General features: G+C 37.8%; 1 gene segment (V, D, J or C); it reads right to left on the bottom strand.

Moving 5' to 3' along the window:
* Positions 1 to 22,372: 22,372 nt before the first annotated feature.
* Positions 22,373 to 22,907, bottom strand: LOC121432988. The segment is given in 2 exon segments: positions 22,373 to 22,677; positions 22,849 to 22,907. Coding segments are annotated over 2 exon segments (354 nt in total).
* Positions 22,908 to 25,765: the final 2,858 nt, after the last annotated feature.

Genomic DNA, 25,765 nt, shown 5'->3' with positions numbered 1-25,765 from the left:
TTCCAGTAACCACACTAGATGCCATAGAAAATGGGTGGTGTGTGCCTTTAATCTCAGTGGTGCACACCTTTAATCCCAGCCCTAGAGGGGAATATAAGATGGAACAAGACAACTCTCAGACACAGTCTGATTCTGAGATTTCAGAGGCAGGATTTCCCATTCAGACTGAAGTCAAGGAAAGAGCCAGTGGCTTGCTGCTTTGCTTTCCAGATCTTAAGGTCAAATCCCAATTTCTCCCTCTGACTTTTATTAATTGTGCCTCATTTTGTTTAATTCCACTGTTGTGAGGCTGGTGCAGAATACACAAAGACTGTCTTCAACCAGGCACTTTCCTTATCTGGTACCTGGGTAACAATGAACTCACTTCTGCCTATCTGCAGAAAACAAATGCACTCCATATAATCATTGTCCATGTGAATCTTCTTTGACTTTGTAAAGTATCAGAGAATGTGAAAATCAGTATGTCGTTGGTGTGAGTGATAGGGACTCACACCATTGAAGGTGGAAATATTATAAATGAAATTTTATGGGTGGACATAAACCACCAAGAGTTAAAATATTCAGGGGCTGGATTTTAGGTGGCTCACCAGTTCAGACCATTTCTTGTAGAGCATGCAGTTTCTATATCAACTTCCACACAGTAGCTTGAAACCACACCAGTTCCAGGGGTGAAACTGACAAACTCATCTTGGGTTCAGCCACAAATATGGTCACACCACATACAGTCACACCAGTCACTTACAATAAAATCAAACCTTAAAAACTTAATTATAATTTTCAATAATGTATGGAATAGTACATAAATGGAAAACATTTGAATATGAAATGTATTTTTTCAAGGCAGTTGCTATCAAATGTGAAATAAATTAACATTTTTATAAACTCTTAATACTTGTGAGCAAGACTTTTTTCACTAATAAAAACATATGCTTATGGTGTCAGTACATGAAATACATCATTATTAATGTACAGAAATTAGGGCATTTGAACACTTTTTATGTCTATTGCATTCTCTTCAATGACTCTATTATAACATAATTTAAGGTCACACTAGCCATTGAATTTTACACTAATAAATTTCTAAATATGTCCACCCACCTCTTCTTTCTAACAACTCTCCTGTATCTATCATATTATGCGGCACTAGTGGGTAGTATTCTTATTCTCCCTGATCTCTGTCTCATCCAGGATGGTGTTTGCACACACAAAACCCAATCATTTAATTCCCTCAGGAAAACTTAGGCCATCATATAATTACTTCCAATGAGTTTGTATACTCTGAGTTGCATTATGGTTCTAAATCTCCATGTGTGGCTTCTAACTTTACTTTTTTACATGCTTCTCTTACCACACAGATTATATCTTTTTGTCCTATAACTAAACTAAGGGACATGTCCTTTTAGTATCTGGAAGATACAGAGATCATAGTATTTTTAACTTTAGGGAGCATGTACATTCAATGACAATGAATGATCATCTCTGAGAGAAAGGTCACATTTCTTTATTATTATAACTTGTATTAAGAGGGGACTGAATTCATGTACAGTAATCAGAAGCCTCACAGGAACATTGGGTGTTTATTTATTTCCAACTGAATCTAGGGAAGAAATTCATATGCACAGATAGAAAGGGAGAAATTCCATTACCTTCTCTGTTCTTGATAAATATAGGTATTATGTAGATCATTAGCCATAAAGAAAGAAAGATAAATTTGTTTATTTGAAAAGATATGTTAGTTACATGAGATCCTTTCCTTCCTTATAAATTATGTCTTCTGGTAGAATTGTATTGCTCTTTTGGTAATCATTGGGAGAGAGACTGCATGATGAGTTATGGAGTCCAGGCCCAATGGATATACATCTACATAGCACTCCAATTCCCAAGATTCAGGGAAGATATTGAAAATAGAGTGAACATATATTAAGGGCCATAAGAAAAGGGGTTTTGCTTGAGATTTTTTTGTCTCCTAGTAATATCAGTGGATACAAATGTAAAATCCTACTAGCATATAACCAAATATGAACTGAAGAGGGAGGACATCAAAAGATACACCAAACTGGATGGGGGAAAGCCCATGAGACTTCAATTATCTGCAAAAGTTACAGAGAACCAAGTCACTGTGGGAGCAGGAGAGGTACTCCTCCCCAAAGAAGAGTATACAAGAGCAAAGAATTTTCCCAGAAAATATACATACATGTAACACTATATGAACTTCACAATTTGTTTTAAGGTTAATTTATGTATACTCAAACACATATATGCATAAAATCATGAAGTAATAAAAAATATACCATGGATTGAAGGAAAGTGTAATGGGGTATATGAGAGGATTTGAAATTCAGGTAGGAAGAAAAAGTGCCTTAATTAAAATAGAATCTTGCAAATAAATTGAAAAAAGAAGTAGCTGCCTGACCACAATGACATCTACAGCTACCTATCAAAGGACCCTGTAAAGATTTATATAAGCTCAAGAATTGTACCATATCTGACAGTTCCTGTCAATGAAGGAAACATAAAAAAGAAATTCTACATTAGACATAACAGGAATCAAAGGAAAGTGCAGTTCATAGATTAGTGCTCTTCCTTCTTGTCTAAAGGGGAGTATATTCCTTACAAATAAACATAGACTACATCTCTGACCTGAGACATAAGAGGACCACAAGCCTGTAATTAATCACTTGGCCAGTCTTGTGACTGTATCCAGCCATTGCTGATTTGCATGTGCCTAGAGAACAGCCCACTGTCCTGAGGACTTCTTCATAGACTGGTCAAACATTGTGTTTAAGTCAGCCTCACACAGGTCACAACACAGACATGAGGTCAGTCACATAACTCCTGAGGTTGTTGCTGCTCTGGCTTACAGGTAAGGAAGACATCATTGGAAATGTATACAGCTTAGTATGGTTGATCATGCCTGGTCTCAACGAAAGCTCTCTTAATGTAATTAATTGTGTGTAAATTTGTTTTCAATTTTCCAACCTCAGGTGCCTGATATGAAATCCAGATGACCCAGTCTCCAGAATTCCTGTCTGCATCTCTGGGAGACAGTGTCACCATCATGTGCCAAGCATGTCAGGACATTTACAATCATTTAGCATGGCATCAGCAGAAAACAGGAAAATCTAAAAAGATCCTGATCTATGCTTCAAAGAGTGTGGCAGATGATGTCCCATTGAGGTTCAGTGGCAATAGCTTAAATGCCCTTCCATGTGGCTCTGTCCAGACTCCAGACCCTATGCCATATCACAAAGCTAACAGGAGAGCACTTAACAATGACACTTTCCCTTTCTCAGAAACCTAACATAGCCTTTCCTCATTTTGTGGGGCTTTTCTGCCATCTTCAGGTCTTTCTCTGTCATTGTCAAATTATAATATAATTTCATTATTTCTCCCTTCCCTTTCTTCTCTCCAACACCTTCTGTAAAACTTCTTGTTCTTTATTAAATCCATCGCCTTTTTTCCTTCTATTGTCATATAAATGCATGTGTGCATACTTGTGCTTGTTTCCTAATATTGACATATATCCCTAAGTGCATAAATGCAATCTGCACTGTCTTTATAATATTACTTGTGTTTATATTTTTCAGGACAAACATTTATTATTGCAAAACCAATTGCCATATTATTCCCTAGGAAATTGTATTTCTCCCATAATGAGCATTCTTTAGCTGCTTGTGATTCTTACCCTGCATCAAGAACAATTCCCTTTACAACAAAGGTAGACCATAACAGAAAATCACAATCAATTAAAATTCAAAGTTTTAAAGCCCAGACCCAAGTGTTACATCTACTATACAAATCCCACACCAAAGGATCAGAGATGACAGAAGAGATGAATGATTGCAAAAGCCAGAATATCAGGGATTTTGTTGCAAAACCTCTGGTAGTGATGACTTTACCAGAGTCCACAAAAATATACAGTAGATGACAAATTGATAGTTCAGGTGTTAACACACCAGAAGAATAATTCTCTAATGGGGGAATCTCATTAAGCAAGGCTTATGGTACCACAGACTATGGACTGGTTGATTCTATTTTTAATTTTCTCATGTTCCACGCCATTGCTTCCCTAAAAACAGCTATAGGTAATTTTTCCACAGTTTGTGTGTTTATCTCATGAATATATTCCATCATTTGGGCACACCCAAAGCTGTGAATGATCAGGAAGCTGATTTCTGCTTAATCTGTACAATTTTGATGAAAAGAAAAAAATACTAGGATAATTTTTTAACTGAAACTGACATAGGAAAATGATAATAATCTCAGTTCCAAAGACAGCATTTTACAGGTTTTGCTGATTTTATAGTTCAGAACATATTCAAAATATTTGCCTCTAGATTTATGCATACATACGTATGCATATATATTGTATATTTATCGCATACACATTTTCCCATACACACATATACATACATATACATACATATATATATGGACAAGTTCCCAGGTATCTGTTGAACCAAAGTCAGGCTGATAATATTAAGACTTAAACTCTCTACAGCAATTGACTTTCTGCATATATTCCTAACCTCAATCATAAACCAACTGTTTATTTTTTAAATCCTGAATTTCAATGTAACTCTCTTCTTGGGAAATCCTAACCACTGCAAGTTATGTGTATGTTTTACTCACTTTGCCCAGTCACTGCAAGCTCTTTAGCCTGAGAGAAACAGTCTGACTTATCATGTGTTATTAGAATGGGACAGATCCTATATATCTAATTCATTATTGTCTAGAGTATGATGGCTAAAGGAGGTATGTGCAGAAAGAGCCATTTAGAGAAAGCTATGCAAAGAGTTGTGTAGAACTATGTGTGTAAGTTATGTGCTTGCAGAGAAAGTTGAGAGAGAGGATGAGTAGCTGTGTAGAAGATAGACCTTGTGTAGCTTTACAGAAAAGATGTAGAAGAGAGATGTGTGTATGCACGTGTGAGAAGAGTGTGTAGGGGAGAGATATGAGTAAAGAGAGTTGTGTGGAGAGTGAGATGTAGCTTTTCAGGAGGTTATGTGCAAAGAGAGTATTTAAAAGATGGAGCAGTAGTTGAGTAAATGTGTGTGTATGAAAAAGCATATAGAAGAGAGACATGTGTAGATAGCGATGTGGAGGTATGCAAAAGTAGATATAATGGTGTATAGATATTGAAGCTGTGCTGGAAAGAGATGTATGTAAGTAAAGAGAAACATATATTTGTATTAAAGAATGGAACTGATGGAGACAGAGAGATTGTCAGAAAGAGATGGTTTTAGATGAAGTAAAAAAGAAAGTTTACCATCAGAAAGTATATGCTTCCTTATTTGCCCCACAGATAGAAAAGTCTAGCACTCACAGCATGAATGGTATTATTATCATCATCATCACCTCCTCCTCCTCATCATCATCTGTGCTGCCGGAATCTTGCTTCCAGTTAGCAATAGAGTTTAGTGTGAGGTTCTGTTTCCTAGGAATGTTAGAAGATACACCCAGGAGTTCTCAAATGATTGTTTAATTATAGTAATTATTTGGACAACAAAACATACATGTTAATGTGAATGGATGTAATTCCAAGACATTTCAAATTTACACTGCTTTGTTTTTTTTCTTTTTTTGTTTTATTTTGTTTGTTTCTTTTTTTTTATTGAGAAAAGGAAAAGTATCTGCCTCCTCCCAGCTTCCAATTTCCCTCCCACTCCTCCCATCATTCTCCCCCTCCCCCAAACTCCTATCCCCCTCCCTCTCCAGTCCATAGAGCACTCAAGGTTCCCTGCCCTGTGGAAAGTCCAAGGTCCGCCCCCTCTGTCCATGTCTAGGAAGGTGAACAACCAAACTGGCTAGGCTCCCACAAAGCCAGAACATGAAGTAGGGTCAAAACCCCGTGCCATTGTCCTTGGCTTCTCATCAGCCCTCATTGTTCGCCATGTTCAGAGAGTCCCGTTTTATCCCATGCTTTTTCAGTCCCAGTACAGCTGGCCTTGGTGAGCTCTCAATAGATCAGCCCCAGTGTCTCAGTGGGTGGGTGCACCCCACGTGGTCCCGACTTCATTGCTCATGTTCTCCCTCCTACTGCTCCTCATTGGGACCTTGGGTTCTCAGTCCAGTGCTCCAGTGTGGGTCTCTGTTTCTATCTCCATCCATCACCAGATGAAGGTTCTGTGGTGGTATGCAAGATATTCATCAGTATTGCTATAGGATAGGGTCATTTCAGGTTGCCTATCCTCAGCCTCCCAAGGGACTAACTTGGGACATCACCACGGGCTCCTGGGAGCCACTCTAGGGTCAAGTCTCTTGCCAACCCTAAAGTGGCTCCCTTAACTAAGAATTGTGGCTCTGTGCTCCCCTGTCCAACCTTCCTTTATCCCAATCCTCCTGTTTCCCCTAGTCTCCCCCCTCCTTCCCTTCTAACTTTTCTCTCCCCATCTCCCCTTACCCCCATCCCACCCCATACCCAAGATCCCAATTTTCATCCCTGGCAATTTTGTCTACTTCCCATAGCCAAGAGGATAACTATATGTTTTTCCTTGGGTTCACCTTCTTATTTAGTTTCTTTAGGTTCACCAATTGTAGACTCTGTGACCCTTATTTATGTCTAGAAACCAATTATGAGTGAGTACATCCCATGTTCATCTTTTTGGGTCTGGGATACCTCACTCAGGATAGTGTTTTCTATTTCCATCCATTTGCATGCAAAATTCGAGAAGTCATTGTTTTTTACCGTAGCGTAGTACTCTAATGTGTATATATTCCATACTTTCTTCATCCATTCTTCCATTGAAGGGCATCTAGGCTGTTTCCAGGATCTGGCTATTACAAATAATACTGCTATGAACATATAGCTTTTGTCATATGATAGGGCATCTTTTGGGTATATTCCCAAGAGTGGTATTGCTGGGTCCAGGGGTAGGTTGATCCCGAATTTCCTGAGACTGAAACACTGATTTCCACAGTGGTTGCACAAGATTAAAAAAAGCCCAGGACCAGATGGTTTCAATGTGGAATTCTACCAGAACTTCCAAGAAGAGCTAATACCTATACTCCTTAATGTATTCCACAATATAGAAACAGAAGGGTGATTACCAAATTCCTTTTATGAAGCTACAGTTACTCTGATACCAAAACCACACAAAGACTCAACCAGGAAAGAGAATTATAGGCCAATCTCACTCATGAACATCGACGCAAAAATCCTCAACAAAATACTGGCAAAACGAATCCAAGAACACATCCGAAAAATTATCCATTATGATCAAGTAGGCTTCATCCCAGAGAGGCAGGTCTGGTTCAACATACGAAAATCTATCAATGTAATTCAGCATATAAATAAACTGAAAGAAAAAAACCATATGATCATTTCATTAGATGCTGAAAAAGCATTTGACACAATTCAACATCCATTTATGATAAAAATATTGGAGAGATTAGGGATACAAGGGTCATACCTAAATATAATAAAAGCTATATACAGCAAGCCGACAGCTAACATCAATTTAAATGGAGAGAAACTCAAAGCCATCCCGCTAAACTCAGGAACACGACAAGGATGTCCACTCTCACCATACCTCTTCAATATAGTGCTTGAAATTCTAGCAATAGCAATAAGACAACATAATGGGATCAAGGGGATTCGAATTGGAAAGGAAGAAGTTAAACTTTCCTTATTTGCAGATGATATGATAGTGTACATAAGCAACCCCCAAAACTCCACCAATGGACTTTTACAGCTGATAAACAGCTTTGGTAATGTGGCAGGATACAAGACCAACTCCAAAAAATCAGTCGCCCTTTATACGCAAAGGATATGGAAGCAGAGAGGGAAATCAGAGAAGCTTCACCATTCACGATAGCCACAAACAGCATAAAATATCTTGGAGTAAATCTAACCAAGGAAGTGAAAGATCTATTTGACAAGAACTTTAAGGCATTGTTTCTTTTTTTCAATTGAAAAAATTTCTGCCTCCTCCCTGCCTCCCATTTCCCTCTCCCTCCCACTCCATTCCAAAGAGCAGTCAAGGTTCCCTTCCCTGTGGGAAGTCCAAGGTCCTCTCCACTCCATACAGGTCTACGAAGGTGAGCATCCAAACAGGCTAGGTTCCCGCAAAGCCAGTACATGCAGTAGGGTCAAAACAGAGTGCCATTGTCTTTGGATTCCCATTAGCCCTTATTGTCTGCCATGGCTCAGAGAGTCCGGTTTTATCCCATGCTTTTTTATTCCCAGTTCAGGTGGCCTTGATGAGCTCCCAATAGATCAGCCCCACTGTCTCAGTGGGTGGGTGCACCCCTCGTGATTCTGACTTCCTTGCTCATGTTCTCCCTCCTTCTGTTCCTCATTTGCTGCCCAAGGAACTAGCTGGGGACATCTCCCTGGACACCTGGGAACCCCTCTAGAGTCAAGTCTCTTGCCAACCCTAAAATGGCTCCCTTAATTAAGATATATACTTCCCTGCTCCCATATTCAAGCTTCCTTTATCCCAACCATCCCATTTCCCCAAGCTCTCCCCATCCTCCCCTTCTCACTTTTCTCTCACCATTTCCCCTTACCCTTATCCCACCCCACCCCAACTAGAGCTTTTAATTCATAATTCAATTAAATTTCATATCATTATGTGTGACTAGTATTAACTTTTTGGTGCACTATTGATTTACCCTCTGTATTTATTATCTTCATTAAGGTAGCCAGGCTGATAATTGTTGCAAAGGGTCTATCTCATAATCACTGCTGTAATAATCAGGTCCCATCACATTTACACCCAACATTATTGAAATGAGTGGAATCCTGTTCCATTTTGTGGACACTTGATAAGATTTTAGTTCTGCTTAATTTGTTCTCTAATTGTACTACTACAAGTAGACTTTTCTGCCATGACCTTTTCCCTTAGATTGGTCTCTTATGAGGGAGGAAATCTTGCAATGAGGGTAGTATCTCAGGTTTTTATCAAGTTGAAGGTCTGTTTTTCTAGAAGGAGGGTCTCCAAATCTGAATCTCACCTAAAAACTTTGCACTATATTAATATAAATTTTATAGCAGTCATTTGTTTTTGTCTGCATCCCATTTGGTTTTAATGTTTTGTGTTTGCATATTCTTCTGTATTACAATATTTTACAGTTTCCTTTCTAATATTTTCTTCTGTCCCATTTAATAATAAATCTGTATATCTTTCTGTCTTATTTATGAGTTTTTCAGGCCTCCTTTTGTTAAGATTTAGAGGTACATTCCACTTTCATCAAAGATGAAATTTGAGAAGCTCAAGTCATAAATTACTGGCCATTCAACTTGAAGACTCGAGTTTTATTCCAAGAATACATGTCAAATTTTTCAAAGAACTATGGCAAGTGACTGTGATCCCAGCCCTGGGAAAGGCAGAGACAGGTCAATCCAGGGATCTCTCTAGAGAGTCCATCTAGCTTACTCAGCAAGCTCCAGGCAAGTGAAAGTCCCTGTCTCTAAATGTAAGACAAAACAAAATTAGCTAAATTGTTCTGATGATCATTAGTCAGGGTTTATCTGTGACTTCAATACTTGCAGGCACAACCACACATGTGCACCCACCTATTCACAAAATCCCTGACCTTCAGATAAAAATGACAAGAAGATAATATGAGTGTTTTCAGACTTTCAAACATTTTAGGACTTTCTTTTTGTAAATGAAATATATTGCATCTTAGAAATATTGCATTGCTTTTGAGAAAAAAGTGTGTTATTTTTTGAATGTGGACAGTTTGATGATATTTGTGTGAAGGAGAACCAATCTAAATGATCTTCAGTGTTAAAGAATTAATGATGTCCCACTTTTCATTATTGTTCATTTCTATATACTTCTAATGAAAATTCTGAAATTCTTTAATACTTTTGTATTACTGCATATGTCTCTGCTTACTTCTTATAATACTTATTCCATATACTTTAGATTTTTCCATTTGATTCATAGATCCTCACAGTTCTACTTACCTGGTAAGTACCTTTATGTTTGGAGCAGTTAAATCTTATTGAATTGGGTCTCTTACCAGTTCTTGACTTTCTCTGCTTTCTTTTCCTCTTTTATTTTTAACAGGGTCTAAATAATCCAGTTGACCTCAAAAGTCAAAGGACTCAAAGCTCCAAAGGCCTCTCTCCTTCTCCATCTCCAGTCATTGTTATTTCTATCATCCTCCCACTGGACTGTTCTTTGTAACCTGCCACAAGAGATTGCTTCTTCTTCAGTTATCTGTCATGTAAGTTGTACTAAATCATTTTCCCCCTATTCTATCTCATTTGCTTCAACCATTTTCAAACTCTTTTTTTTTTGTTTCTCCCCTGTGATTCTGGTCACAATTTCTGATATGGCTTGGGAATCTGAAAGACTTACCCTTGAGTTTTTTGTATGACTTACCTCTGTGCTATATTTGAAATGAAAATGATTTCACTTGCACCAATTTCCCCTCTTTTCACTCTTGTATTTTGTTCTTTTTCAATGACGGAGTTGATATTATGTACATAAATTTATCATTTCTGAGGTACTGTTCTTTTTATTGGTTACATAATTTCTGTTGATCTATTCTTAGTTCTCAGTGGTAAAAAATGTCTAACCTTCTAAATTACTGAGATCAAATATAAGAAATAACTGTCAATAGTTAACACACTGCGCAGTAGCTATGCAGATACTTTCTGTTTCCTGATGTCTACATGTAATAAATTAACTTTGACAAATATTCTTCATTCTTCCTACCTTGGGAACCTGCTTTGATGACCACCATTATGCTCTCAAGAAACTCATACCGACACTTTATATTAATGGTTTTGATTGCAAAATAAACAGAAGTTGGAACTCTGTTGTGATGTCTTCTACAAAGAAGTATCCTTGTGGGTTAAGATAACTGTTTAACTCTGAAGAAGATCCTGCTGTTGCTCCTGCTCCTGCAGAGAGCTGGTTAAGTTTTCAGCATCTAGACTGGGAAACATACAACTGCCTGGTCCTTCTGTTCCCAAAAATATGACATCGTCTTCTGGCTTTTTCAGGCATTGGGTACACATAGTAGTACACATAGTACACGTAATATGACTCACACACATGATTCTTAAAAAGAATACTAAAGAATTAAAATAGAATCAGCTCTAAAAGTACTTTTTTTTTAAAAGTGTACTGTAAGATTTTCGTGCTTTGTAAAATACTGTCATATTGTAAAACCAATTAATATAAAGCTACAAGCATGATTAACTGCCATCTAATTCTCTTGGATGTGTTTGCTTTTTTTTTTTGTTCCAACATTTTCAAATATTCTGTCAGTTCAGTAGTGTAGGATTTTTCCAGCTTTTTTATGTAGGCATTTAGTACTATGAACTTTCCTCTTAACACTGCTTTCATTGTGTCCCATAAATTTTGGTTTGTTGTGTGGTCATTTTCATTCAATTTTAGGAAGTCTTTAATTTCTCTCTTTATTTCTTCCTTTACCTATTGATGATTCAGGTGAACATTGTGTAATTTCCATGGGTTTGTGGGCTTTCTGGATTTCGTATTGCTGTTGACTTTTAGTTTTGGTTAATTGCGAGTTAGATGTCCCTGACCAAGGTAGCTGAAACCAAGTTCACAAGATTTCTGAGGAATACTGAGTTTAGGTTTCTGTTTATCTGAGAACAATTTTCTGTTTGCCTGGTCAGAGCACTGTGTGGCATTTTCCTATTCCATCATTCAGAATATTGTCAGCAGCATTGCCATTTTGGGGAGCCTGCATTTGACCTAACAATAAAAAAGTGTAGTGACACACAGACACAAATGCTCACAGAAGGATAATGTATAGAGGACGAGAGGTAAGCAAAAACTGAAGAATCCCAGTCAAGGTTAGTCCTTACCACAATTAACCCATAACTTTTATGTCCTTTGCTTAATCACCTGGTAATTTTTTGTAATCATATGAACTTTCTTCTTTCTCTGTCTGGGAATAGGTATTCACTCTTTTTCTTCCCCCAGCATTGTCTTTCTTTGGAAGTTCCAATTCCTTGCGATCCATTATTAAATAATATGATTGCACCAATGTCTCACTTTAAAAGAGTTTGCCTGTCAAGGGAACTACGCAGAATCTTCTAAGGCTCCAGTGTAGCTGACTCCATAGGGTGTTTTCCTCTGTTCTCAAACCTCAGTATTTGTTTCTCCTTTGATTTCTTTCTTGGATATATAAAATCTACACTTTCTATGTTGATATTTTCCTTCAACTTGGTTCCTCCTTTATCTTATAATATTTCTAAGTCAAATTTCCATTATTTGCATTCAGTAAAAGTGTGTCTTGTTTATTATTTGATTTAGATTCTCTTGATTTTGATTTTAATTACCTCTTCAGATTTCCTTGATCACTCAGATATCCATACCTCAAATTCTTAGCTTCCTGTCTCTTCCTATTTTTGAACTCTGTTTATTTTCTCTTTTGCCTTTACAACCACAGTTATGCTGCTATTCTCTTATTACTGGTAATTTGACCCTTTTATTTTGACTGGTCATCTCCAGTTGTATGTATGTATGTATGTATGTATGTATGTATCTATCTATCTATCTATCTTCTATATATCATCTATCTATCTATCTATCTATCTATCATCTATCTATCATCTATCTTTCTATCTATCATCTATTGTCTATCTATTATTTATTTTAATTCATTTCAGGAGTGTGATGCCATCATGGCAAAAATCAGAGCTATTCTCATGCCAAAGGGAGGAAACCAGGATGTTTAGTCTCTCTTAACATTTATGTTCACTCTCCTATTCACTCTCTGCAAAGACAATCACACAAGATATATTTTCCCATGTATTCTCACTATTCCAGACTTTTGTTTTATATTAAATCTTCATCTTTAGGATTCTTGAGGTTTCCTATCTTCATCCCATGGTATGACTGACACTGTGACACTAATCTAATGCATAGTTTTGAATTTTCATGTACATTTACCTCACTGGATCAGAAGAACAAAAGTGAGTAGTGCCCCTAGGTCACTTCCTTAAGGGTGGAAGTCTCCCTGTTTGTTCCTTTCCTGCTATACTGGAGAAGGAAATATATTAAAAGAAGGGTTGAGGAGAAGGAGGCAGAAACTATCTTAGCAGTATCAAATGTTTTCTGCTGCAGACATACTGACAATGTACCAGCCAAACAGCAAAAATTATTTCAGTAAAGAAGGGGAGCCTAGGCAGTTTGAATGCTCACCTTACTAGACCTGGATAGAGGTGGGCGGTCCTTGGGCTTCCCACAGGTCAGGGAACCCTGATTGCTCTTCGAGCTGATGAGGGAGAGGGACTTGTTCGTGGGAGGGGGAGGGAATTGGGAGGCGGTGGCGGGGAGGAGGCAGAAATCCTTAATAAATAAATAAATTAAAAAAAAAACAGAAATAAGAACTTTAAATAATAAGTTTGGGGAACACAGTTTAGCTTCAAACTTTATTATGTGACTACAGTTGATGATAAAAATCATCCATTAATGATGAAAAGCTCATTTTCATTCAGTGCTGCTTTTCCTTGCTGAGTTCCCTGGCAGAAGGTGGTGGGGGGAGAGACAAGCACCAGACCCACTGGACTCTCCCTGGGGTTGAGTTGGATGGTGAATGTTGAATGACCTAGACCTCTTTCCTGCCTACAGGGAGAAACACGCACACTGAGTTTGGAGTATGTCAAGGCAGGATCTCACTTAATGTTATCAGGCAGGAACAAATATAGGGTTATGATGGGGGTGGAGAAGCTTGGGGTGGGTTGAGGTGGAGAAAGAAACAAGGACCAAAAATATTATGTTACACTACTCATGGCTGAGCAGAGGTATATCTAGGTTGGGATGTTCAGAGTCACTCATAAGTGGAAGTCAAGGCCAAAGACAGGTCTCCAAACTCAAACTAGGCTCAGTAAGTTACACTAGGCCTCACCAAACTCAGTAAGGCTTAAGAAGCTACACTGTGCCTCACACCTGGGTCTTATGAGGCTCACCATTTCCCACTCCATGTTTCAACTGTTTTCCTTTTCATGTTACTTATTCCAAAATGTCAGAGGAGATGGGTGGAAAGTAAAGTAGAAAATAGTACCCCACTCTCACCATATTCTAAGGTCTCAGCTTTAGACTATTCTAAGTATTACATCTGATTTTTGTGTTTGTGTCTTGGTTTTCATACAAAGTTAGAGAATTTCTCCAGATAAGGAATACATGTGGTAGCAGGGACTTCCCAAGATGGGAGTATTTTCTTCAGCACTGTATCATTGGGCCAACATAAATAAAAACCCACATCCTAAATCTTTGCTCTAGTGACCTTGACTATAAAGTCTGTCACTGAACTACTGCCAATGAACCTGTCTGGGACTTCAGAAAATCATTTGAAAACCATGTAGACCAGAAGATGAAGAGACTGACCTGGTTTCTGTAGGAGATAATTCAAGTAACTGTTCTTATCGCAATATAGGAACCTTTTATTAGACATGCAGAAGACAGACTATCATTCTCTAAGAGTGCCAGGTACAGAGAATGAAGCCTTGATCATCACAATATCACCACTGTGTCCTGAAATAAGAGAAATGAAAGTTAACACACAAGCAGAATGCTATTTTCCAAAGATTTTTACTTTATTTATTTATTTCCTACATATTGTGTTCATGACTTTCATTCATATTCTAAAAATGTTCATCATAAAAATATATATGTAAAGAGAAGATGGATGTTCTCTAGAAATTATCTGGAACATCCCCTTTGGTAATTATTAGAGCTGCCATGAGAGAATGAGTTCTCCCTGTACCCTCTAAGCCTCTCAAGCACATTCATGGAGAACAAGACTGGCAATCTCATACATGAACAGAACATATGCATCAGCCTAGCCCTCAAAATACCCAACTCTGCACACTACTGTTCTTCATTGTTTTACTCTTAACAGGGATTCATGACACAATTTGCTCTAGCAGCTGAGCAGTGCACCTCATTCTTAGAACTAGATATAAAATGTCCTGAGTAGTCAAGGGTTAGCTTTTGTCTTAGACTTGAGAGGAATGGTTCACCCTAGGGAGCAATATGCATATCACATGGCTGGCACAGCTGTTCGAAAAGTATCAAGGGGATGGAAAATTCCACTCTGAAAAGGGAAGCGACATAAAGTGTCTCCTATGTTTGTAATAAAATGCATAGAGTCCATTCTACCTATAGCAGTGGGCAGTTAGACTCCACTGTGAAGACTGCATGCCTGTAAACAGAAATATTCATGATCTACAAAGCCCAGGCATGCCTAGATAGCACCACAAACCTTAAATTCATGCTGGTGTGTGCTCTGGAGAGCCCTTGAGAAGAGGGTGGGCAATTTTTTTTGTATTCCTTCAGGCTCTTCTGGAGAAGGATTTAACATCTCACCCAGTAGTACTAATGTTCAAGGGTGTTACTTAATAATGTTGGGGATGTGAGATAGTTGAAGAAGAACCTTTGAAGGATATTTAGGAAAATTAAATTCTGTGAGGGCAAGCAAGACAAATAAAAGTAAATGTAACAAATCCTTACACTTTACAGTTAAACCTAATGGCACAATCTAAGAAAGGATGAAAGGGAGAAATCATCTCCCTAAGAAAATAAATATAAAAATTTCCTGTAACAATTTACATAATGTATTGATAATAAATATATTATTGCCCATGTTCATTGTACATGTATGCCAAGTTAGTCAAAATAATCGATAATTTCCTATGATAAGGCCATCAGCATGGCTCAGGTGGTAAAGTCACATGCCTAACAACTAAGTCTGAATTCCTCAATCTACAACATCAATTAAATCAATTTGTTCTCTGTAACCTTTGTACCATGGCAGGAATGTTCACTTAAGCATGGTAACGCACAATAAAGAAATAAATTTATCTGAAAGCAGTAAATGAAGGACAGAAGGCTTTATTTGGCAAACATATGAAAAGGTGTTTACTCACCAATAATAACACTGTTGCGGACACAACTGCACACAATCATCATCAACATATTGCTCTCTTTTCAGAGATATAGAAAAAATGGTAAATATATGTCCAATTGTCCTGACATCTTCAATAAATGGGTCAATTACAAAGATAAATAAACAAAGCATTTGGAGTAGATATTGGCACAGGATAAATGTCTGACAGCAGTATTTAAATAGTTCATCTACAAGTCCTTCTTTGACATAGTAGCCTATGTAAATGATCCTAAATTATTTGGTGTTAAACACAGTGTCAGAAGAGTAGACCATGTGCCAAGTCCATTCTCTGAGTTTACTGTGTCTCTACCTCTGTTAGTCACCTGATGCAGCGTTGGTAGTGATAGATATCATTATGCTTCTTTGGGTTGATCAGGGTAAACAATCTAATGTAATTCTTTGATAAAGTGGCAGTTGTCTGAAAACACAGCTCTCCACCTTTCTCTTTCCTAGTGCAAATTTATGAGGAAGTTCCTGTTGTTTCTCAAAATATAAGCTAATACACCCCACTATGTTACTATGCAACTTAAATTTAAGGAATTAAACTACTAGTGTTCACATACTTTATACTTACATCTTCTAGAGAGTGTTACAAAAATGGGACATCAATTTACCTGAATTATTGGAGAAAATTTTCAGGGTTCTGGAGGCCAATATGTCTTTATCTTCTTACAAATTGCCAAAAAATAAAAACCAACCAAATCATGTATCTTTCATATATCACCACTGACCACTGGGACTTAGAGTTCACACCTAGAATATAGTAAGACCTATTTCTCAGGTCCTAAATAAGGAGATGACAATTCAGCTGACTTAAGTTTTGAATAAGTGGCATTTCACTTGCCCCATTAACCAAGCAAGAATATATTTGTTAAGTAAGGATAAGGTCTTGGTCAGGTCTTCATTGTTTGAAATTTGTGAATTGAGAGTCACAATAACAACTGATATGAATTTAGGTTGAGACTAAGACCTACTAATAAACAATAAACCAATAAGTAGCTCTTCACTGTGACAAAATAGTTTATCTTCTTCTGTTGTCTCTTTGATTTTCTTATCTGTCATCCAGAATATCAGCAGTCGCAGGAACAAAAGAGCATGCCTCAATTTTAGTATTTGAACTAAAGAACTATTGATAGTCAAGCCAAGACTACTACTGAGCTTTAATCTATCTTGCATAGATGGTTCTCCCTAGATAAAAATATGCAATTTACAAACATGTGGTCCTGTTTTTTAAAAAAGCTAAGTATTAACTAAGGAGCAGCTTTTTGAGAAAGATGATGTAAAGTATCTTGGACTTTTCAACACTGGACAAAAAGTAAAGGAATGTTAAATTCTGGATTAGTGATGTGTCTTTGGGAACACAGGACCTGGCTTTCTAAGACAAAGTCACACCCAGTTATTGACAATCTTTGAAAAATATATGGCATAACTGATTGGATCCCTTTTTAATATGCAGAAGTACAAAACATACATTGACTCTCCTACTAGTATTTAATGTATTTTATTCATAAAATCATGGACAAGAACTAGGAAGGTTTTCTGATATTTGTTGCTCCAAAAATAAGTATTCGTGAGTATTATCAACAAATCTTAGAAGCAGTCTTTATATGAGATATTTTAAATCTAACTCTATAAAAACACTCAGGTCTAAGGAACACAAGGAAGTATAAAATTTGTCACTAAGAGATCAACAGCATTAAGAGGTATTTTCCCAAATTTTCATACATGGACATACTAGTCGAGTTTTTTTTTTTTTTATCTATGATGACCTCCAATGTCCATTTAATTTAATTAGTATGACTATCTTCTGATGCACACAGTTTCATGTAAATAGCATAATTTCCTTCTGTTTTATAGTTTAAAAATCAGTTTGTATATTTGGATATTTAGAAAAATTAAAGTATAAAATTTAATGATAATATCCAGGAGGATAAGTATATATTTTTCTTTGGGTTCACCTTCTTATTTAGCTTCTCTAGGATCACAAATTATAGGCTCAATGTCTTTTGTTTATGGCTAGAAACCAATCATGAGTGAGTACATCCAATGTTCATCTTTTTGGGTCTGGATTACCTCACTCAGGATAGTGTTTTCTATTTCCATCCATTTGCATGCAAAATTCAAGTGTCACTGTTTTTTTACCGCTGAGTGGTACTCTAATATGTATATATTCCAGACTTTCTTCATCCATTCTTCCATTGAAGGGCATCTAGGTTGTTTCCAGGTTCTGGCTATTACAGATAATGCTGCTATGAACATAGTTGAACAAATGCTTTTGTAATATGATAGGACACCTCTTGGATATATTCCCAAGAGTGGTATTCCTGGGTCTTGGGGTAGGTTGATCTCAAATTTCCTGAGAAACCACCACACGGATTTCCAAAGTGGTTGCACACGTTAATTTGGGGTGGGGTGGGATGGGGGTAAGGGGAAATTGGGAGAGAAAAGTGAGAAGGGGAGGATGGGGAGAGCATGGGGTATGGGATGGTTTGAGATCAAGGAAGGGTGGATGTGGGAGCAGGGAAGTATATATCTTAATTAAGGGAGCCATCTTAGGGTTGGCAAGAGACTTGACTCTAGAGAGGCTCCCGGGTGTCCAGGGAGATGTCCCCAGCTAGTTCCTTGGGCAGCTGAGGAGAGGGAACCTGAAATGGCCCTATCCTATAAGCATACTGATGAATATTTTGCATATCACCATAGATACTTCATCTGGTGATGGATGGAGATAGAGACAGAGACCCAAATTGGAGCACCGGACTAAGCTCCCAAGGTCCCAATGAGGAGCAGAAGGAGGGAGAACATGAGCAAGGAAGTCAGGATGGCGAGGAGTTCACCCACCCATTGAGACGGTGGGGCTGATCTATTGGGAGCTCACCAAGGCCAGCTGGACTGTGACTGAAAAAGCATGGGATAAAATCGGACTCTCTGAACATGGTGGACAATGAGGGCTGATGAGAAGCCAAGGACAATGGCACTCTGTTTTGATCCTACTGCATGTACTGGCTTTGTGGGAGCCTAGCCTGTTTGGTTGTTCACCTTCATAGACCTGGATGGAGGGGGAAGGAACTTGGACTTCCCATAGGGCAGGGAACCCTGACTGCTCTTGGGACTGGAGAGGGAGGGGGAAAGGAGTGGGGAAAGGGGAGAGGAGTAGGGGGAGGGGGAGGGAAATGGGAGGCGGTGAGGAGGCAGAAATTTTTTTCAATAATAAAAAAATTCTAAAAAACAACCCTTAATTCAAGGTTGTCACATTGCAAAGTAACAAATATATGCAAAGTTCTACATGAGTCTTCTGTAGTCCTGGAATGAGAGTAAATATTTAATGCAGAGATATGTACATATAAACATTGCTGTTCAAGATGTGGATTTACCTACAATTGACATAGTTTGCTGTATTTTTTCCAACCTCTATTTCCCTCTGAAATCTCCTGGCTGTAGAGGAGTTTGTGCCACTCATGAGTAAGAATTTTGTGGGGAAAAACCCATTTATTTGAGGCTTACTATTGTAATAGGTGAAACTCAGAGGGGAAAAGTGGCTCTTAAGAATATATTCACCTTTCTACACAAGTTATATCATGCTGAACTCAAAACAGGGAATTAATGAGGCTGCATTGACACTCCCAGAAGGGAAGTTTTGTTTAAGATTGTATGACTGTGGGAGAATACTCTATGTATTTCTGACAGTAATAAACACCTATCCATATTCTCAGACTTTGTTATACTCATTTTTAGTGTGAAATTTGTTCCTTTCCCACAATTGTGGAATGTCTGGGATTCTATTCAATTGTTTAGAAACCAAATAGATCAGGAGCTGTGGAAACTTGGCTCACCTGTGTGGAAATCATTGCAAGTCAGCATTCCAGTCACTGTGTCACAGACTCTTGCTACACCTGCAGGAGAAGAAAGCTGATTGTTCAAGAGTGACAGGAATGGAGAGTGAAGACTCAGTGATCACATATTCCTAGTGGCCCCTTAAATAACAGAGAGAAAAGGTCACGTACAAACTTAATGATACTTTAAAATAAGTTTTCTTCATTATTTATTTCATACTTATCCTATTCATGACTCTCTTTCATAATCTAAAATGTTCAACATGAAAGACATATGTAAAGAGAACTTGGAGCCTCCTTAGATAGAAATTACTTAGACTGTCCATTTTGGTACTTGTCAGAGTTGACACAAGTGCATGGTTTCTCTTCCTTTCTCCCTCTAAACTTCACAGGCCCATTCCTGAAGAACAAGACCTAATAGTCTCATATGTGGAAAGAACATGCATTTGAATCAGCAAGGCCCCAGGAAAGCCCATTCCTCTACATTCTTCTTCATCATAGTTTCTCTCCATATCAGTAATCCATAGAAAAATCAGCTCCAAGAGCTAAGCAGGAAACCTCATTCTTGGAATTCATTATGAAGAGTCCCGTGTAGTCAAGGTAGGAAGAAGACTGGTTACTTTTGTCCTGGACTTACAGAAAGAGGTCCTCCCTAGGGAGCAGAACAATATGTAAATCCCATAGATGGTATAGCTATGTATAAAATACTATGGAGTGCCTTTAAAGTCTAATCTTAAAAGTGAAATGACATAAGTGTTTCTTTTGATTGTAATAAAGTAGCTATAGTCCATGATGTCTATAGCAGGGGGCAGTTGGTCTCCCCTGTGAAAAGCTTCATTTCTGAAAATGGATACTTTCATGATCTGTGAGGCAAGAGTATGCCAAGATATTACTGCAAACCTAAATTTTATGCTGGAGTGTTTCCTGGTCAGCACTTGAAAAGAGAATGGGCAGCCTTTCCAGGCTATTATGAAGAAGGACTGAAAATTTATCCTAGTAGTATTATTGTCAAAGGGGTTTCAGATAGTTGAATGGGGTCTTTGAGTTAGAGTAAAGACATTCATGAGTATAAGGACAAACAAGAGCAGAATAGAAAGTGAGTAAAACAAAACCTTGTCATTTGCAGTGAAACCTAATGGCCTTCAATGCAACAAGATGAAACAGGGAGAATTGTTTTCCTTAGAATATGAATATAAAAGTTAATTACCACAAAGTAAACAATATTTTGCCAATAAATATTCTATCGCAAAATAACATTACCTGTGTATGTCATGTCTCACATGGTCAATGCATTTGCTACCAAACATGATAACCAGAGTTTGATTACTAGAACTCATGAAATCAACTACCAAAATGTCCTTTTAGTATGCACATACACACACATAGACACACACACACACACACAGAGAAACACACTAAAGAAATGACATTTTTTATTAAAGAACAATCCTGGGATATTGAGATTACATGCAATCAGAATAATTTCATCTAATTTGTTTTATGTAGTGTTTTGAGAACTCTTTCGAAGTCTGATTTTTTTCTTCCTTTTAAAGAATCTAGTTCCTTCTTTCAGAGTTATTAGCTTTAACTTCCTCTTTGTGGGCATGTCAATTGTTTATTTGATATGTAAGTAGAGCAGACAAGACTAAGTAGCACAGTCTTACAGTGATTTCTTTGCATTACAATAGCAAGAATACAATCCATTATTTTAATGAGTCACTCCAGTCTTTGCCCTTGATTTGTTTATTCTTGATTTTGATTAAAATAGGTGCTTCTCTAAGGAGTCTGAACTATGCAGAGGAGATAAGTTCAGATAAATAGCAGCTAGACCTTGGAACTTTTGAAACTTGTGAGAAACAGAAGGATCTCACACCCCTAATATGTATTATGGAGACTTGGGATAAATGAAAAATTGGTACTAATTAATTATCTATAGGACACTGGAATTTCTAGTCTGAAAGTTCTCTTTTGTTCCTTGGGCTCACATAAGTTCACATCACACTGGACACCATAAAGTTTCAGGGAGAGTGCTAATTAACACTGTCTTTCTTAAGGTAGAAAACTAAGCAGTCCCTATAATGTGTCTCTAATTTTGATCATGGTCAAGAGTTAAGATGGAGTCAGAGAGATGAACTTCACTACAACTTCTGGGAGTTTCCAATTGCTGTTTACTTTGGGATTATCAAACTGACAGCCTATTGTAATTCATGCAGCTTGGAGACCTGGCTTAAATATGTATATTTTCACAGGATGGTTGATAATGAAGTGGAAAGTACACCTGGTTCACATGTCTAGCAGACTGCCTGATAGGTCTGTCAACCAACTTTTTCTAAACCAGTGCTGCAAAGGTTTGAGTTTAAAGTACAGTTGAGATTTATTCATCCCTGAGTGTATGATTGATACTGTTTCTACCATATTTGCATGAAAAGTTTCAACATAAAAAATGTTAAAAATAAAAAAAAGGTGTGTGTGTGTGTGTGCGCACGTGTGAGCTTGCGTGCGCATTTGTGGATGCACATACATATGATATATATAAAAAAAACTCCATTGAAGAAAATCTGAGAGATTCTGCCACACATCATTAAAATCCATGAACATATTTCATCTCTAGGAGGAAGCAGATGAACACAGATAAAGGGTTTTTGTTCCTGTCTGTATCACTGTGTGAGTGGGAAACTAGTTCCCTGCTGACAGTAGTAAGTGGCAGCATCTTCAGCCTCTACGCTGCTGATTGTGAGAGAGTAAGAACTCCCAGACCTACTGCCACTAAAGCGAGCTGGAACTCCAGAAGCCAGGTTGGTTACTTCATAAATCAGGAGTTTAGGAGAAGCTTTTGGCTTCTGTTGGTACCAGTGCAAGTAACTGGTGCTTACACTTGAGAGGCAGGAGATGGTGACCTTCTCCCCTTGAGATGCAGCCATGGATTCTGGAGACTGGGTGAGCACAACTTGTGCCCAGGATGCTATTATCAGGAAAAAGAAGAAAAGAGAGATAGAGCTTAGTAGGCATAGAGATACACAAATTATTTGACGCTATCCAACATTTAGAAAAAACAAAATGACAAGTAGTTTATCTTAGACTTAAACTTCTCCAGGGAAAATAATGCTGCGTTCTGAACTAGAGCCTGTCTTACCTGTGACAGTGATCAGCATGAAGCTGAAAATCTTCACCCAAAAATCCATTGTCTTTTCCACTCTCAATCTTAGGCTGATTGCTAGTCTTCAGAAAAGCACATTACTTTAAAGCAGCTGTAAGACATTTGTGGTTTCTGAGGTTGATATATGCAAATAACAAGATATGGCCTAGGCAGTTCTTGGCTTTACATGAATGTAGTCCTATATTTAAAGTAATCCTGTGTAATTCAAAATTGTGTATGCTTATCTATGGGTACATTGAAAAGGAAGCATATTTCTGTATTTTTTTCCTTTCTTGTGGTAGAGAGTTCTGATTATGAGTATTGCCAGAGTGTTTCTGTGAAGTTTCACTTAATTTGGTCCTCTAAGCTAGGAAAGTGCTAGTTAGCAGTTCTAGGCATATTTTCCCCATGATAATGAGGTATTGAGGATGATTGTTTAAATGTGCTCAGAGATCATTTAGACAAATTATACACTTCTCTATTTTCCTTGAAGCTCCTCAGCTGAGACCTTGTTCACACATCCGATCTTAACTCATTTCCCTTCAAACAGATCTGATATTATGAATACAACAAATTGACAGAGAAAAAGGATCATGCTAAACCAGGAAAGACAGTTTCTAGATGGTAGCCCTGGTAGAGGCTTTTTCATCTCTTCTGAAGACCCTGGACTTGCTGGATATCCAGGTTCACTGGACTAATTGTGTCTATGATCAGTGTCATGAGAACTCTATAGAATGTAAGCAAAGCCATGGAGATCTTTCTGGGAGCCACGTGGATCAAGAACTTCGAGACTTCTCATTTTTTAGTGTGACAGTTATTTTACTTCTAAGGATGGTGATATCTGGATAGAAAATGAGTTAGTAGTGCTCTGTTCTGGTAATATGTCCAAAATAAAGAGAGTGTTCATTGTTGTGTATCGTCCATTTTGCAATGGAGTAGTAAAGGAGCATTAACAGTGATCAATACTGAATACTAGTGAACTTTGAAGAAAATCTTTTGTTGAAAACTAAAGAATGGAATTGTTATTTCCTCTAATTAGTTAGAGACATAAGGAAGAATAATGTGCACAAAGTCACACACATCCATATAGTCCATGGCATCATGAAATATAATACACTAGTGAGTAATTGTTGAACACAACTGGAAAATATTTTAAAGGGCTTGTGTTCTTTTGTGCTCAATAAGTTCATATTCTTACATATTCTGTAGTCCCTTTCTGATAGTGAGGTTACAACCAGATTAAATTATAGGACTTAATTATAGCAACAAAGTACTTAACATTTTAATATAATTCCTTAATATTACAATTTAAAATATATTACACAGTTTTAAAAGAATGATACCCTAGGGATGTTGCTGTTTCTTTTTTTGATCAAGTAACTTCGTGTGAGTTTAAGATGTCATGGCTCAATGTAAAGGGAAAAATTCTGTTGCCACACTGCCAGGAGCCATTTCAGGCTTCTCCTTTCTCACATCTCACAGGGCCTTGAAGTAAAAACTTTGAGACAGAAAACTTGAAGTTAGGCTCCCCCAAAGCCAGTACGTGCAGTAGGATCAAAAACCCACTGCGATTGTTCTTGAGTTCTCAGTATTCCTCATTGTCCGCTATGTTCAGCTAGTCCAGATTTATCCCATGCTTTTTCAGACCTAGGCCAGCTGGCCTTGGCTTTGGGGGAGCCTAGGCAGTTTGGATGCTCACCTTACTAGACCTGGATAGAGGTGGGCGGTCCTTGGGCTTCCACAGGTCAGGGAACCCTGATTGCTCTTCTAGCAGACAAGGGAGGGGGACTTGATCGGGGGAGGGGGAGGGAAATGGGAAGCGGTTGCAGAGAGGAGGCAGAAATCCTTAATAAATAAATATTTTTTTTTAAAAAAAGAAAACTTAAAGTTAACCAAAACAATATGTGCTAACCTTGGAGACTCAAGCTCTGGAAAAAACCACAGAATATCTTCCTCGCTTGCTGCTTGTCACTAACAGCAGGTGTTTTAGCCACTGACCTTGTAACTGTCCTCCTTAGCTGCCATGCCTAGCTGCCAAACCCCTTCCCCCTTCTGCCTTCTCCCTTCACCCTTCCCCAGTTCCCCCTGCCTGAGTTCCTCACTGAGGAGTATTTAAGACTAAAGCTTGCTTCAATAAAGGAAGACCTTGACAAATTGAGAACAGAATTCTGTTTTGCTTGCTTGGTCTTCTTTCCCTTTCTCACCCATGTTCTTTCAGGTAGTGCCCCTTCAGACCCTGGAATAACTGGACCTGCTGGGTGGGTTACACCACACCACAATGTAGTGAAAGGCAAATACTTATAATGTGAATTAAAAGTTTCTGTTGAAAATGCAGTGTTTAGGCCCCTTATGGTGGAAAACGTTACTCAGATGAAACACTTAATAAAACACCACGTTAAGTGCAGACCCATGAAATTCCACGGAGGAAAACAAGACACAGAGTGTTGTTGATTGAAGGTTGATGACGTTTATAGAAAATGGAATTTGAATTGTAGTAGTTTTCATAGCATCTTCATTCTATGTTATTCCAGGATAGATACATAGATGACTCTAAAGAGGTACAGCACTTTGTATCATCTGGTTAAACCATATGTCATCCTGGCTTTCAGTGACACTCAATTCTAAGTATCAAGGATTAAGAGGGAAACTTCCATTCTGTTGGGTTTACTGTTTGCTTCTAGGTGCACTACTGTCATTTGAAGAAAAATTGAAAGCGGTCTCTGCTGACTGTTGGCATCATTTCATCTCCAACTGACCATGTTCTTTATAGATGTCTCATCTACCAGAGTTGCTATATTTGGATTCCCAGATGAGAGACAAATTATCTACAATCAATATGAATTTTTTTCATTTAAAAATGAATCTCTTTAATTATTTTAGTGATAATTTTTCTTATTATTTTTATCTTGAATCA

The sequence above is a fragment of the Microtus oregoni genome, unplaced genomic scaffold (genome assembly GCF_018167655.1).
Source record: "Microtus oregoni isolate MIOR12 unplaced genomic scaffold, Mior012 000002F_ref0000024, whole genome shotgun sequence".
Taxonomy (NCBI): Eukaryota; Metazoa; Chordata; class Mammalia; order Rodentia; family Cricetidae; genus Microtus; species Microtus oregoni.
This window is presented reverse-complemented; position numbering and strand designations above follow the sequence as displayed.